Genomic DNA, 16,250 nt, shown 5'->3' on the forward strand with positions numbered 1-16,250 from the left:
AATAGCGAACAACCCCTGTTGTCATGGGAAAGGAATATTGTTTACACAAGGTTGTTTTGGGAAAAAGAAAACTGTTGAAAAGTTTCCCTTGGGAAGAGAGAGCTCAGCAATTCTCAGGCTCAGAAAATACCAGGTCCACACGGGGGTAGAATTAAGGGTTAACCTGCAATTCCAGAAGTTCCAAGCTATACCAAAACTAAAAGCTCATCTTCTATAAATACTCAATACAGGCCCAGGAAGGAGTCAGATCTCACTTCTCACAGTTTTATATCCATCTGATTGTTTGTCCTAATCACTGTCAAATCAGAACATGACCAGAGGCTGGACAGAAAGCAGTCTGCTGTTTCCCCTCTCCCCGCTTCATTTGTTTTTAATTATGAGAGTAACTCCCACCTGGTTATCAGACTCTGTTTCATTCTCATCGAAGCCGCAGGCATCATAATAATGAGGGAAAGGTTCAGACCAGCCATCCTCAGTGCAATTCCTGCTGATGTCCCCTGTGCCAAGGGCAGGTGGGAATGTGACATCACAAGAAAAAACCCCAACACATCCCCTTCCTCCCCTTGGTGCAAAGAAAACCCCACAGTTCTACTGGAAGCACTGTTTGTCTGCCTATCCATAGATTTAATTCTGGAAATTTAATGATGTCTTTAATGATCCAGTCCTACAACAGGCACCTGTGGATGACTATTACTACAGCTGGTCACCAGGGAGGAAAAAAATTTAATCAGTGCATTCCGTGTCTCCAAAAATCTCATTCTCAAGTAGGTTCCTAAACCAGGGGTCAGCTAAAAGTCCATTTCTTTCAAAAAGACATTTCAAGAGTACAGCTTTGAGGAAGATATCTCCACTCCACATGGCCAAAGGGGAAGGCCAGTGCTTAAAACCAGACCCTTTGTGCTATTTTAATGGTTTATATCTCAACACACACATGGGACTGGTGAGAAAATGTTGGAATAGGGTAAAAAAGCTGGCCTGTCACTTCTAAGTGCAGCTAACAAATAATCTGTAAGTTCCCATATGAAGCTGTTTTGAGAATGAGAAGTTCCTTTAACACAACAATCTATTCTGAGGGTGAAAAACAAGGGCACCTGTAATAACAAGGGATTTGTCCCATGACAATCAGTATAGAAAATACGTCAACAATCTGACAATAGATAAGTTTGATGGAAAATACCTTTTACTAACTAATAGATTAATTAACAAGAAAGCTATGGACCAATTAGAAATTGCCTCAAGGTTTGTAAAAACTGTATAAAAGACAGCATGGGGCCATAATAAAGGGTTTTCTGAACCTTCTGAAGATTATACCGTGTCACTCTGTGTGTCATGTCTGCCCTAACAATAAGAAAACACCAGGCCAACATGATTTTTTTGGCCCAGGAGCTGGAAGCCAGTCAGGATCCTGTGGGATATTTCAGATAAACATTATATATCCATGGAGAGGTAGCTGGATTGCTCTCCTGCAGGCAGATAAAACAACATCCCACTCATTTATCTTCAAGCCCAGGCTCTGATCTCGGAGTGACTTTGTGAGAAGGGTCTGCAGAAAACACAGAAAACTGCAGAAAACATGGATTGGAAATCTCCCTCCCATCCCTGTCCTCATGGCAATGTGTTCTTTTCCATCTGCAGATGCCCAGGGTGGCCTCGGTGAATTCAGAGCTCCTCACATTCCTCTGTCTATAAATTATCCCAATCCTGGTTTAAAGCCTTAATTTTAAGCAAATATTGGCTTAAATACCCTAATCTTTTGGCTAATATCATATAAGAAGCAGCTCCTAAATGGTTTTGCTGACACACTTAGGCTTTAAAAACATAGTGGGAATGAAGAACTGGGGGCAGAAGAGGAGGAATCTCCTGACACTCATTTCCCTACAAAGCTGCCTGAGGTGGGATAGCCCCTGTGGGGCTCTTTTGAAGCCCCATTATTCCTCCCATTATTCTTCCCAAAGCTCAGTGTCTTTCCTAAAATATTAGGGATGTGTTGCTGCTGCACTTCTTCCTCTCCAGCACAGAAGAACAGCCTCAGTTAATCAAACAATCACACTCTTTGGAGTTTCAGTTGCACCTTGACCAAAACTGATGGAAATTTCCAAGTTTTGGGTTTGTTTTTTGCTATTAGAGTTGTAGCTGCTTTGCATTCTTAGAGCAGTTTAGTCTCTCATAACCTCATTTTTAACCTTATTTTAGAGAATCTGCTTGCCATCCATGCAGCAGAATCTATCTCCTTAATCACGGCACTCATTTAAGAATGAATTTGCATTACTTGGCAAATTTTGTTAAATTACTCTTGCACATTCATCCCTAGTTTTCCATGGGGAAAAAAAACCAACAAAAAAAACCCCACTGAATCATGGTGCTGATTCCATTTAACACCATTTAGTGATTACTGTTAAACAGGTAGATATAATTTCTAGCAGCACGCTTCTTAGATTGCAAGGCTTAATAGAGGAGGAACAAATTTTCATAATATTGCTAAAAGTAACAGAAAATAATAATGTCATAACTATTAGAACTGATTAGAAAATAATACCAAAATTGCAGGGGAAAATAAAAAAAAGGAGAAAAAAAAAAAAAAAAAAAAAAGCTGAGAGCTTCCTATTTAACAGAGATAAATAAAAAGAGAGACAAAAATTTCCATGGTTTTGTTTCTTACCTAGGAGAGACTGGGCTGTGCTTTCCAGCAGGTCATAATCACCTAGAAAAGTGGAAATTTGGTATGAAATTGTTTTGATTGTGTTTTCTATTAAAGCCTAAACTGGTCTCTGTGGAAATCAGTGAATGGAGTGCAATTGATTTTTATTTGTTTAGATCAAGCCCAAAGGCAATAAATACTTGGTGCTGTCTTCTCAGGAAGTAAACACAGCTTTACTGGAGAGTTTAAATCAAAGCTGAACCTCTAAATTTAGAACTGAAACCACATACAATAAACAAGGGCAAAGTTCATTGCAAAAATCTAGAAGAAATAATTTTTCTATAGGAATTTACATTTATGATCCTCAGGTATTTAAATACGACCAGTTTTCAGAGAATTGATGAAAAACTATTTCCATCCATCAGTGACAAAGAGCAGAGACTAATTGTTTTAAATAAGGTAGTTTAATTTTGTGGCTTTAGGTAAAATCATGTTGATTTATAGGGACTTAGGAGATTTTTCACTTCACTTTCTGTGCAAGTATTACAGTAAAGTACATGAATCATTGTCATAATGATGTCTAATTAATAGACGTAAACACCATAATGTCTAATTAATAGAGAATTTTTAATAATCTGAAATTATCACGTGCACACAATTTTTGGGAACAGAAGTACAGAGGATGTATAGCACAACTGGTTCTTACCTGCATGGGTTTGCCCCAAATTATCCACTTCCCAACCTGAAAGTGGAAGAATGAAAATAATTAATTCATAATGAAAATAGCCTGCAATTTAATTTTGATCAAAGTTTGACTCTCATAAGAGGAATGGATGTAGCAGAGCCCAGAGAAGAACTGCAAGTTTAAAATCTTTATTTCTGTTATTAGCCCTATGCATTTATAAGTGGAAAAAGGTTTTCAGAAGATGGTTGATATTGTAAAATATATCGTCATCAGGAAGTTTCATCAGACTCTAGGAAGAATAAGAAAAATGGATGCAGGAGCTTTTTTGTGAATTTTTAAAAAAGATTATTATTTAGGGGAATGTTCTGAACTAAGAAAGACATTTTCAAAACAATGTGCCCAAACCCACACTGCTTATTACCCTAAACCCACAACTATCACAGTGAGAAATGATAAAACCTTGGCTTTACATTAGAAATTTCCCTTTCTCCTTCTTCTGCTCTTCCAAAATAAATTGTCTGAACGATGCCAAACTCACCTCCCAACCCCCTGTGCCCAATATTTAACCCGAACTCGGCTGAAAATCCGATTTTGCCGAATCCTGAGTGGATTTTGACTCAGCTGGGGATGCAGGAGTAGCTGCCTTGACCAGGGAGTGGAGCTGCTGCACCACGCACGGAGCTGCTGCAAATCGTTCTGACTGTGCCCCAGAAATCGGGGGAAAAAAAGAAAAAAACAACTTCCCAGCACTTCCCTGACCACTACAGCAGGATAAATGTCCACATCAGTTTAGTTCTGCATCCTCTGGAGCGGCCACAGGGCTTCAGGTTGTTCCACTTTTAACCCTGGTGGTCAAACTTTAATTAGGGATTGGAAAAACCCCTCCCCAAATTGTATGAGAAGGGTTTTGCTCAAAGTAAAATCCAAGCAAAGACTGATTTTGAGTCTATGGGAAAGGAGAAAGCACCTAAAGAAATAAAATAATAACGGGAGGCTTTTCAGCATAGCATAAAATGTGGGATTCTTTTTTTATTTAATAATTTACATAATAATTTGAAATTCCTTGATTTCTGTGTCTCCTATAAGTAAATGAGATGTGCTTTTATACCTCTTAGGACAGAAAAAAGAGGGTTTAATGTGAAAATGATGGTGGGAGTATAGAAAACTCATCTGAAACATCAGGCAGGTTGTACTGTGGCTTTGGATGGATTATTAAACATCAATCTGATGCCTTAAGTTTTAGTTTCCGTATTTTCCAGATTCTGTGGTGCCCAGGGGTGCAGCTCTGAGCTCACAGTCAGTGTCACTCAGCTCTCTGCACACAGCAGGGACACAAAACAAATCCTTGTCCTGCTGCACACCAAGGACACCTGGGACAAGTTTCAAGCCCACAAAATACAGACAGCAGTTAATCTCATTGATGTTAGAATATTATGTTTTAGTTCATTTTTACTTTCATGACATCCATATTAACAGTAAAAACACATTAATGCAGCTTTTCTGCAGGCTTGTTATAGAAATTTTTTTGTATACATACTGAAATTATTATTACATTTCACTGTGTTTGGACATGATGAAGGGATCCACATTTCTATCAACATTAATTGACTGATTTGTAAGCACAAACCAGCTTTTTATTAACATATATTTCTATATCTGAATGCTAACTAATGTACTGAAGAAAGCACCAGTACAACATTTGTCTGTACAGGCTTTTAGGCTTGATTCATCAGCTCAATTTTCACTAATAAGTTAAGATACCAGGAAGTTAATTAGATTTACATTGAACATCATGTCCTGAGTTATGACAAAAAGTCAAAGTTCATCTGTTGAGTGCTGGAATAAAATGAACACATAGACAATTATATTTGTGGGTGTATGGATGGATTTCTGTATTTGCATGTAATAATTTAAATATATGTATTGATACAAACATGTAAAATATATCTGTATATATACATATATATAAGCATATTTTATAATATATGCTATATTTTATATATAATATATTACATGCTATATGTTATACTATATATAATACAGTAAATATACTTTATAATATATAACATATAATATAATATATAATATAAAACATGTTATTATAATTACATATAATATTATATATTATATATAATTATATAATATAATACAATCATATATAATATATAACATATGATAAATTATCTATTATATGTTATATATGTTATATGTTATACGTTGTATGTTATTTAGCATATATATGCAAACAGATATTTAATATCTCTATGAACAGATATATATATATATATATATATATATTTATAAAAAGAGGACATGAGGGAACATACAGCCACCATATGCCCCAGAATTCTTGCTGTTGCTCTGCCCTCAGAGAGTGCAAGTTTCTGTATCCTGCAGTAAAAATGGATATTTACTTGACAGAAATCCATGGCATTGGTGCCGTTTCCTCATATCTGAGAATGAAATGGAGCTCAAATGGATTTTTTTTGTGCACAACATTTAATATGTTTACATAAAGAGAAACAAGACCTGACCTGGCATCTAAAGTGTTATAAGGAATCCCAGACACAGCAGTCACTCTCATTTTTCAAATTATTACCGCAAAATGTTGTTTTTCTGGTTTATATTTTTACCTTAATGCCTTTAAGGCTCTAGGGAGACCTCAGTAAATTTACTCTGCTGCCAGCACTGGAGTGGACTGGACTACAGGACCCCTCACTGCGTGGGCTTTCCCACCAACCTTCGTGTTTTCCTACTCTTAGGACACAAACAGTGAGAATTTGGTGTGTTTGACTTTACTGATGAAGAAGATAAAGGGCATTAGTATGATCATACAATGATCTAAGGAAATGCATTGCTCTCTCAGAAATGAAAAATAAATAAAATATGATTTTCATCTGCATTTTCACTGGGAACACATTTTTCAGGGGTTTAGTTCAAGGGTTACATTTATAAAGGACTTTTGAGAAGAGCTCGTAGTGACAGGATGAGGAGGAACAGCTTTGAACTGAAAATGGGCAGGTTTAGGTCGGGTATTAGGAAGAAATTCTGGACTCAGAGGGTGAGGAGGGCATGGCACAGGTTCCCAGAGAAGCTGTGGCTGCTCCTGGATCCCTGGAAGTGCCCAAGGCCAGGTTGGACTTTGGGGCTTGGAGCAGCCTGGGATAATGGAAGGTATCCTTGCCCACGGCAGGGGGTAGCACTGGATGAGCTTTAAGATCTTTTCCAACCCAAACCATTCTATAATTCTGTTATTCTATGATAACATCTTAAATATCACCATTTTATGACTTATTTGAATGACATCTCTGCTTCTCACATGTAGTTGAGCTCAAACTGTGGAAATATGGACACGACAGCAGATACTAAACAGTGTCTTAGAACAGCACTTATTAAATCAATAATTACTCTTATCAGTCAATAAACTCCTGAGGAAGCTGCTGTAATCCTCAACACAGGATGGTTTATCCAGTGTATTGACAGGCTGTGTTATTAGCTGTTTGACCAGACTTAAGTAAGTGTCACTCTTTGGGAATAAATCTACAATTAATGTTTTAATTGACATTGTTAATTAGATGTTATTTGCAACACTGCTTAGAGATCCTAGAGCAGATCTATCAGAATGCTGAGTTACTAATTCTAAAGACCAAGTACAGAAAATTCTCCTTATTTCTGTTTTCTTCATGAAGAGGTAAAAGATGGAAGAAAAAAATCCAAGGAGTTGCCAATGGCTCCCCATAGAGTTGGTGGCAGAGATCCAGACCTTTCCTGCCCTTTTCTTGCACATTTATCAGACTTTCCCCTTTGATTTTTATTTACTGAGACCCAGAACTCATAATTCACCCCTCACTATGCAACAACTGATGAGAAACTCGACGACAGCAATTGCTCCTGATTTAAAGTGGACAGGCACGGGGGAGCTGAAGCCAAGAACCAGCCTGTGCACCACGAGCCTCAGAGCCTTTTAGATGTCCTCCTTGGTGCCAGATCTGTGCTGGCTGCTCTCCACCTGCCTGGCCTCCTGTGGCTTTGTTTATCTGAACACAACTTGCATTTAACCCTTTTGTTCCAGCGTTTGTCCCTTATTAGTGGCAGGGCAGGAGGGAATGAAAGGCTTCCAAAGATGTTTGGTCCTGACTTGGCCTGCCCTGGCTTCTCCCTTAGTCCTCTTGCTCTCAGCTCAGTATTGTGGGGTGGAGGGCTGCTCCACAAAGGTAATTCTCCAAAAGATTTTGGGTTTTGACAGCATTAAGATCAACATGCAAAGCCTGCACGGTTTTTACTGCGCATTATGTCCCTACAGAAAGTCCAGCGACTGGGGCAGGGAGAGGCTGTGGAAAACATCTACAACCTCTTGTTATCCTGCTGTCCAGCTATGTGGATAACAAGCTGGCTGGGCAGGAGTTTAATTTTCTCTTTCCTGTTTTATATAGCACTGATTAGAAGTTTTACATTCCGTTTCTAAACGTGAAATCAACCAGCGAGCTCTCGCGCTCGACTCGGCGGCATCCACCACGCTGAGCCTCCTCTCTGCCTTCCACGGCTGCCTGCTGCTCTCCTGCTCCAGCAATCTGTTCAGCCGGCTGGCAGAGCCACAGTCAGGAGCAGCAGGCTACTTAGCAGCTTTTCTGCAGCTCTCTGAGCTCCCCACGCGGGTTCTGGTTCCATCCCCTGCCCGCTGCTTCCCTAGAAGGGATATCAGCCCTCTGCCCCATCCTGTGCCTGCACACACATGATCCCACACACACATTGTCCAACCATCCCAGATCCTTTGCCATGGCTCTTTGTGTTTTCCAGAGAAGCTGTGGCTGCCTCTGGATCCCTGGAAGTGTCCAAGGCCAGGCTGGAGGGGTTTGGAGCACCCTGGGATAGTGAAAGGTGTCCCTGCCCATGGCAGGGGGTTGGAATGGGATGGCCTTTAAGGTCATTTGCAACTGAAACCATTCTGTGATTCCATAATTGCTTGATTAATCCAGGATTAGCTGCTTGGACTTTACAGTTTCATTAGCAGGATCTGTAAGAAGCTGCAGGCAGGCAAGGGGGCAGAGTACATGGCCCTACAGGTTCACACACCTTTCCCTGTGTCAGGTGCTTCCCACAACTGTTTCCAGGGGTTTGGGTCTCTCCAGCCTCATGCCCCATAGCCAATAATCTAAACTACAGATTAAAAGTCATTTATACAAGAGCAGGAGGTTACAAGACAAGGGGGAATGGCTTCCAACTGACAGAGAGCAGGGCTAAATGGGATATTAGGAAGAAATTCTCTCCTGTGAGGGTGGAGAGACCCCAGCACAGGGTGCCCAGAGAAGCTGTGGCTGCCCCTGGATCCCTGGAAGTTTCCAAGCCAGGCTGGATGGGGCTTGGAACAACCTGGGATAGTGGAAGGTGTCCCTGCCTATGGCAGGGTGTGGAACTGAGAAGACTTTTAAGTTCCCTTGCAACACAAACCATTCTGGGATTCTATTATTCTGTAATTTACTGTACATCTCCATTTGCCTTGACAAAGGGATTTGTGAACATAATGCTCACACAGAGACAGTACAGAATGAAGTGCTGTTCATTTTATTTAGGAAACAAGAAAACTGGGGCAGAGGATAATCAAGGGTAAGATTAGGAAGCCTTGTCCAAATTTGTGTTTGAATAAGAACTGGTGCCTAAAGATATCTGAGTAACTCATCCTGTGCAGTAAACTCATTTCATCCAGTTTATCTACATGAGATACGTTCACCTGTTTTTTTAAGTTTTCTCCCTTAAGGGGCAGAGAATCTGGAATTTCTGGTTGGATTGAGATATCTGTCCTCTTCCACCATGAGAGGAACAAGCTCCTGCAAAGTCTTTGTTACCCAGATGTTTGTGGAAGACATTGCAGTAAAGGTAGTGACAAAGTGATATACAATTAATTTCTTATTATATCCCAGTTTACCTTCAGGCCACAGGGACAAGATCCAGTGAATCATGCCTGGAAGTCATGGGAGAATTCCAGTGAAGTCCCATATGGAGAACAGAAAGGTCAGAACACACAGGGCTGGCTAAGGTGGGACTGATGCACAGATATGATCAATAACATTTAAAGGAAATCATGGCTTTATTCTTTTCTTCCTCTTTCCTGTTAAAGGATGTGAAACCAGAAGTGGACTGAGGTCACCATAGCAACTAAGCATCATCTAAATGTTGTGTGAATCCTTCCTTTGAGTCTGGCTGTCACAGGAACATCCATCAGAGAGCAGGATCAATGCAATTACTATTGAAGGATCTCCTAGCTCTGAAGAGGGCAGGGATCACATCTGAGAGAAAAACAAAAGTTTTTCAAACAAGAACCATGAAAAAATTCAAAATGTTGCCCCACAGAGATTGTCAGTTCTGAAATAACTCCTAGAGAAGAATTAATGTGTGCCCAGTGCACCTAAAATCCTGCAACCACCTGGAACTCTTTTCCCAATCATTTGGGTCAAAATGAGAAACATGAACAAAGACTGTTAGGAAAGGTTCAAGGATCTGCTCATGTTACCTCTACAGTGATACTTCAACCTTTTGCAGCCCAAGTGCTCTCCAAACCACCCTCAGCAGCTCTCATCATCTTCCACCCTTGCAATTCCTCCCAAAGATGCAGATTTTTTTTTTTTTTTTTTTTTTTTCCCAAAGGCCAAATTAGCTCTCAGGTCATTGACAAAGTTCTTGAGCTGTGTTGCAGCTTTCCCCTGACCACTGCAGGATGTTCCCCTGCAGAGGACCAAGGACTGGATCTTGAGCTCTTGCTCATGCTGCATGTTTGAGTATCAGAGCCTTACGTCCCCAGAATTTGGTGGGAAAGGCCATAGAATATATTTTTTTTCTTCTCCTAGAAAACATCTGAGAGGCCTCAGCTACTTGATTAGAAATGTAGATCCAGTTACTGTTCTTTGATGACAGCATTTTCCTCCCAGTTTCTCTGCACTGCAGATGGACTTCGTGATGCTGTGACCACGGAGTCTTAATTATAGCTTGTCCTCCTCTCTTTGGAAAAACTGGAATAATCCCATGGCTTTAATGTCTATGCAAAGCCCAGAGATGAAAACCAGCTGGAAATTACTTGTTATCTATCAAGTGCCATTTTATATATACTTTTTATTTTTCTTTTTTTATATATTTTTCTTTAATGGTTTATCTATAAAACAGATACCTTTTCACTGAATTTGATTGTGACTGCTATGTAAAATCTTATATAAAATTAAGGATGAAACAAAGGTTTCAGTCTCCTGGCTGCCTCAGTAAATAAATATAAATAAGCTCCAATGGCTCATTATTATTCCCATGATGAGAATGCTGGAATGGGTCAGACATGTTTTCCAGAGAAAACTTGCTTACAGCATTTTCCTTCCCTCAGTTTCCAAGCAAGATGTTAGAATACTCATCCAGGCCAAATATCCTGGAAGAGAAATCTGGACCTTTGCATTGATCTTTTGCCTTTTTGACAGGCAAATGCAATTTCCAATTTCACTCTGCTGCAATGCTGACCTTAATTTCAGTAGAAGCAACAAATCCCTGCATCTTTTACCTAGCAGAAAATAAACACACAACCTTCCAGGGATATTTGGGTGTTTAGGAGGACCCTGATCACCTTTTCTTCCTGTCTAAACAAAAAACTGTCAATACATAACACAAACTAATAGAAACTGTGACTTGCAAATATTTTCAGCAGCTTTCACTTTGGGAAGTCAATGACTTTTATAGTCTTTTTCACCCAGTTTGGGGGTTTTGTTACATTTTTCCCATGCCAGCTTTTAAAGGCTTTACCAGGACTGTCTCCCCAAAAAGGACACAAAAGCCTCTCCACGTTCGAAGACGGAGCATCACTTCCCCTCTCTTTAACTCTTCCCTTGTCATCTTATTCTAATTGATTAGGGATAACATCTAAACTCGGGCACAGACTGCTTCCTAAACCAAATCAACTCTGTGTTCATAAATCCCACTGTCCACCCGTGGCGTCTCTAGTGCAGCACTTACAAAGCTTGGGGTCCTCACAGGATCAATTAATCAATTAATTAGTACAACAATTGAGTGTTTCCCTGTGTTTTAAATGGGATCAGTGACAAGAGTATTCCCAATTTCTTGGGATAACAGAGCTCATTGCCTGAGCACTGATTGTGTTCAATCAAGAGAAGCAACAAGCCAAAGAGTTTGGTTCTGAAATGTGAACATAGGATGCATTTCCCTCTAAACTCTCTAATACCTGATTACATCCTTTATACTACTGGGTTTTAATTAGGAACCCTTAATCCTGGTATCAGCCTAGGATAGGTTTTATGCCTTCGGTAAAAATTAGGAGAATTTCCTCTGTTGTACATGTTGAACCATGATTTTGTGGTAAATGTAGAAGGGAGTGTCCTAAACAGAGCACCAGATAATCTACCTGAATTGCTGGAAGATTCAGTAAGAGCTGCTCATATTTATTATTTGGATTTGTGGATGAAAGCATTTTCCAAATGTGGAGCATATGGCAATGCTCAGAAACTGTCTATTATAGTTGGTGTTATTTTTACTACAAATCAAAGGACTGAAAATATGTCCATTTGTGATATGGTCATTGAGTTTCATTCCGTGGTCCATTTGGGGGTGTGTTTATAGGTTCCAGAATATTTCAGCTAAAAAAAATTATTTCAGCTAAAAAAAAAGGGGAGGGGGGGGAAAAAACACAAAGAGGAGAAAATTCTCCAGCTGGGAGTGCAGATCACTGTGTTAGGGCCGTCTCTAGGTCTTGCTGTGTCCTACTCAAAGGTGACATCACAGCTTGACATGGTTTTCTTCTTTTTACCTCTGCAAAGATGCCTTAGAAGGCTTTAAATATGTCCGGTTGTGCAGTGGGCGTTTCTGGAGCCAGTGCTGGGAAGGCACTGGAGAAACAGTAATACACAACAGAGAAGTCATGTAAGCGCCAGCTCCTGGTGGAAATAATGATTGATGGATATCAATCAAAGAAATCCATGTGGAAGAGGCAAAACAAATAATTTTTGGAGCTATCTAGGAGGATAGACACTGAAATCCCTAATTTACAAGATAAGGAACAACTCCAGAATTAACAAGATTTTTTCCATTGGAGAGATTTTAAGAATTATACTTTCGTTCACAGTCTTCATCTGAAAGGAATGAAAAATTCTGGACATTTTGGAGGATCAGAGAGGAGTGAAATGAACTTTTAAAAGGCAGAGTTGCCAAGCACAAAGAATTTCACTTTGAACTTTCTGCATGATGTTGACAGCAGCTCAAATGTTACTCCTTGGTGCAATTGCAGTGAGGGTTAAAGCAGAGCAGATTAAAACCAGCAACAGCTGATATTTTTAGCTAAATACCCAGTTAATTTTTAAAAAAAAGCATCCCTCCAGATGACAGCTTAGTTAGTTCATTTTTCTTTAATAGTCTCTTTTATTTTTTTTCCCGTTTTACTTCATATGGAAATCAGACACCCAAGTAAAGGCAGGCAGATTGCTTTCTGAAATTCATAAAGCAAGCAGTGACTTTGCTCACCTCCAGACAAGCATTTGAGAGGGGACAGAGAAAGAATCTTCTACAAGTGCCCATTGATTTCTATCCACTGCACCAGAAATCCATGTGATCACTTCAGAAATTCACATATAAATTTAAATATCCAGAGCCAGGTGAGGTATTTCCCACCCACTTTTTAGGATTAACACACCCCATGATTTCCCTGTGAATATGTTGTGCCTACAGGTGCTTCAGACCACAAAATTTTCCAAAGTATAATTTGAAGTTATCGCTGCGTTTGTAAAAATTATCTATGGCCATATAAAAATGTTGCTGTACTAAGAATGATTTTGCTATTAATAAAAATTAGTGTCCATGCCCAGCCTAGCTTCATGCTCTAGAAACAGAGCAGCAGCCAGAGGACACTGTAACAATCCCTAAAATGTGATTATCCATGTCTTAGAAACATTACAGCTTTCTAATAACCCGTTATTTAGGGAACCATCATGAAATGTGACTTTTTTCATTAAGCCCTCATTGAACAAAGACCCTTGGCCAATTAAAATCAGCAGCCACGATGGCAAAGCTGAGGCTGATTGACCCCGGAGAGTGCTTTGGGATGTTGGTAATTCCACCTTGGGGTCAGCAGGGCAATCCCAGCCACGTCTGCTGACATTTCCAGCTACTCCAGGTTAAATGTTTCTTTGTTTATCTAATGAATTATGGACCTTGGGTTTGTTCCTAGTGAACAGATGTCCAAAAACCCCTCAAACCCAGCCCTGCACGAGGTAACAGCTGCCACTTTTATTGGGGATCCCGTGAGGATGTAAAGGGAGGGGACGTGTGTTTCCACTGGATGGAATATTCCTCCCTTAGGGTCCTACTGTCATGAGCTGGGAAAATTACTTAAAAATGTTATTTCAGCCCTTTATTTTCCATAGGTAAAATAAATACAGCTATAAATAAATCAAGAGAACTTTTATACATACATATATATATATATATATGTATGTATGTATATATATGTGTGTATGTGTGTGTATTTGTGTGGATATATCTATATACATATATATTTTTAATTGCTTCTCTAAAGGCTCTATTATTTTTATTGAAAGAAATCCTTTTTAATGCAATTTTTATTATTTTTGTTTAAATTATTTTATGTAAGTAGGTAAAATCTTTATTTAAATAAATGGAAGCCATAATTGTAGTAAACACAATAAAAATCTTGATTTCATTCAAATATATAAATTTTTTGTTTAAGTATGAAAATAAATATAATGAAAATCTAATTATTTTCATTAAAATAATTTAGCTAGAAATAAAGTTAAGAATAGATTAATAGTTAATGATAAATTAATAGTAAATTAATAAATAATTAACATTTCTATTTAAAAGCTTTTTCCATTAACAGGTAACAATTTATTTAAGACCTGGAATGGGTCAAATTGAGTTAATTTGTTACGGTTAATTTGGTCAAATCTTGTTTCTAATGTGGGTCTTGGGTTTGGTGACATTGTTGATTCCTGTGCTTGGACATGCTGGAATGGATGTGTTAAAAGTGGGAATTTCAGAGACCCTGGAGCTGTGCATGAAATTCTGTCTCCTAAAAATGGTGCTCTGTGTGTGTGGCGATGCAAAAAGAAGCAGATTTTGGACTCAAGGCTGTAAATGAATAATTAATTGGTAAAATAAACATTGGGAAAAAGGGACCCTGGGGGACAGTGACGAACTTGTTCCTCAAAGGACAGTGCTAATTAAAGAATCTGCAGTGGGTGCTGGCTGCTGGGAACAAATGGACCAATTTGTGTTAATTACCAGCACAGGGACAGAAGGATGTTTGTGTCTCATTTCCACAGAACACAAAAGAAGTGTGATGGAACTTCTGCCACCCTCCAGAAATCCTTAATTCCTTCCTGGACCCCCACCATGGGAGCTCCTCACTGCTCATCTCCAGCCTGTGTTCTCCCTCAGCACAAGCACAACCTGCTCTACCTCTTAATTATTGGCTAAAATGGATTCCAATTGTGTCACCCAAGGCCCAAACACAGATTTGGGTCCCCACTGAATTCAGTGAGACCCAAGATCAGAATATTCCCTTTAGCAGTTAAAACTTGTGGTATTTTCATATTTTGTAGTCTATGAAGGCTTTTTTTTTCACATCTTCCCTCCCACCCCTACACACTCACGTATCTCCACACAAATATTCTAGTTTTCTGCAATTTATTTATAGCTGGAGCCCGGCTGTAGAGTTTTTGATGCCTCTTTATCCTGAGGATCTAAGTGAGGTTTTACACTCGTGCTGGCCACGAGGTTTTACCAGGCAGAGGTGAATAAGAAGGAGAAAATACTTTACCATCTTCAGAGATGATAAATCTGAACAGTGCAGGACACTTGACAAAGACAATTTCTCCCACACTTGCAGGTTTCCAGCATGTGATATTGTCCCACATTCCTGGGCAACCTGTGGAAGAGAAGGAGAGATAAAATACGTTAGTGGTGGAAATCCATCCCTTTCCTCACACTGTTATTGAGCTTTGTGGTTGGTTCTTCCTTCTAGAAATAAAAATATTCTTGTTTAGAATAGTAAACAGTGGCTATTTCCCTCAGGAAAAAAAAAAAAAAAAGTATTTTTCATTCATAGGAGTAGCATTAAATCTTTAGTGGCCATCACACAGTAATGGGCAGACTCCACTCTCCCAGAAGATGACATTCCTTAGTCCCAATTAAATCACTCCAACACGCCAGAAACAAATTTTGTCTTGAGTATGAAACCTGCTGCCATTTAGTTATCTTTCAGAAGTGCTGGGCTAATTAAAAAAAAACCAACAACAGCAACAACAAAACCCTTATGGATCATATCTTTGATTAAATTCTATGAATTTCTGTGGGTTTTAATCCTTGTGAAGGTTTGGGAACTCGCTCATTTTGGAAGTTTTGTGAAAACTGAAAAGCAGTTTCTGCTTCATCCTGCAGCCATTTTTGTGGACATGTGAGACAAACTCACTCTTCCATCCTGCTTATTTTCTAAAAAACTGTCCTTCCTCACCAAAGAAATGTCCTAACATCATTCCTTATTTTTACTGCAGTCTTTGCTCTGGAGAATATAAACTCACAATGTCAAAAGAGGATTTTTTTTTTTTTTGACCTCTAATGATTTCATGCATAAGATAAAAATAGATCCAGTCTTTAATAACAGTTCAAAGATGAGGCTTCAGGTAACAAACTTTGAAGCAAAGGTCTGAGAGGTAAAAGATCCCAATTTCCTGCTACATTAATGCAGGAAGAGGAGGTGGGTGGGAGCTGTCTTCTCTTGGGATATAAGAAAAATTAATTTAAAATTGATTGTAAATACAGTAAAGGAGCCCAGCTCCTGCTTCTTTCTGCTCTGTGTGCCAGAGGTGTGCGAAACTGGCTTTCAAGAAGAACAAATCTTCCTGTAATTCTGCAAACCACCATCTTAGCAGC

At 39.1% G+C, this 16,250-nt stretch overlaps 1 protein-coding gene across 2 annotated transcripts in view; it reads right to left on the reverse strand.

The window, feature by feature from the left end:
• The window catches only part of ADCYAP1R1 (ADCYAP receptor type I), a 141,523-nt gene that overhangs the window by 39,015 nt on the left and 86,258 nt on the right, over positions 1-16,250 (reverse strand). For both annotated transcript variants that reach the window (XM_066313852.1, XM_066313843.1), the window contains exons 5-8: positions 15,139-15,246; positions 3,345-3,380; positions 2,660-2,701; positions 394-497 (exon numbers count right to left, since the gene is read on the reverse strand). In XM_066313852.1, coding sequence (XP_066169949.1) covers positions 394-497; positions 2,660-2,701; positions 3,345-3,380; positions 15,139-15,246 — 290 coding nt within the window. The remainder of the gene's footprint in view (positions 1-393; positions 498-2,659; positions 2,702-3,344; positions 3,381-15,138; positions 15,247-16,250) is intronic.

The sequence above is a fragment of the Sylvia atricapilla genome, chromosome 1 (genome assembly GCF_009819655.1).
Source record: "Sylvia atricapilla isolate bSylAtr1 chromosome 1, bSylAtr1.pri, whole genome shotgun sequence".
Lineage (NCBI taxonomy): Eukaryota > Metazoa > Chordata > Aves > Passeriformes > Sylviidae > Sylvia > Sylvia atricapilla.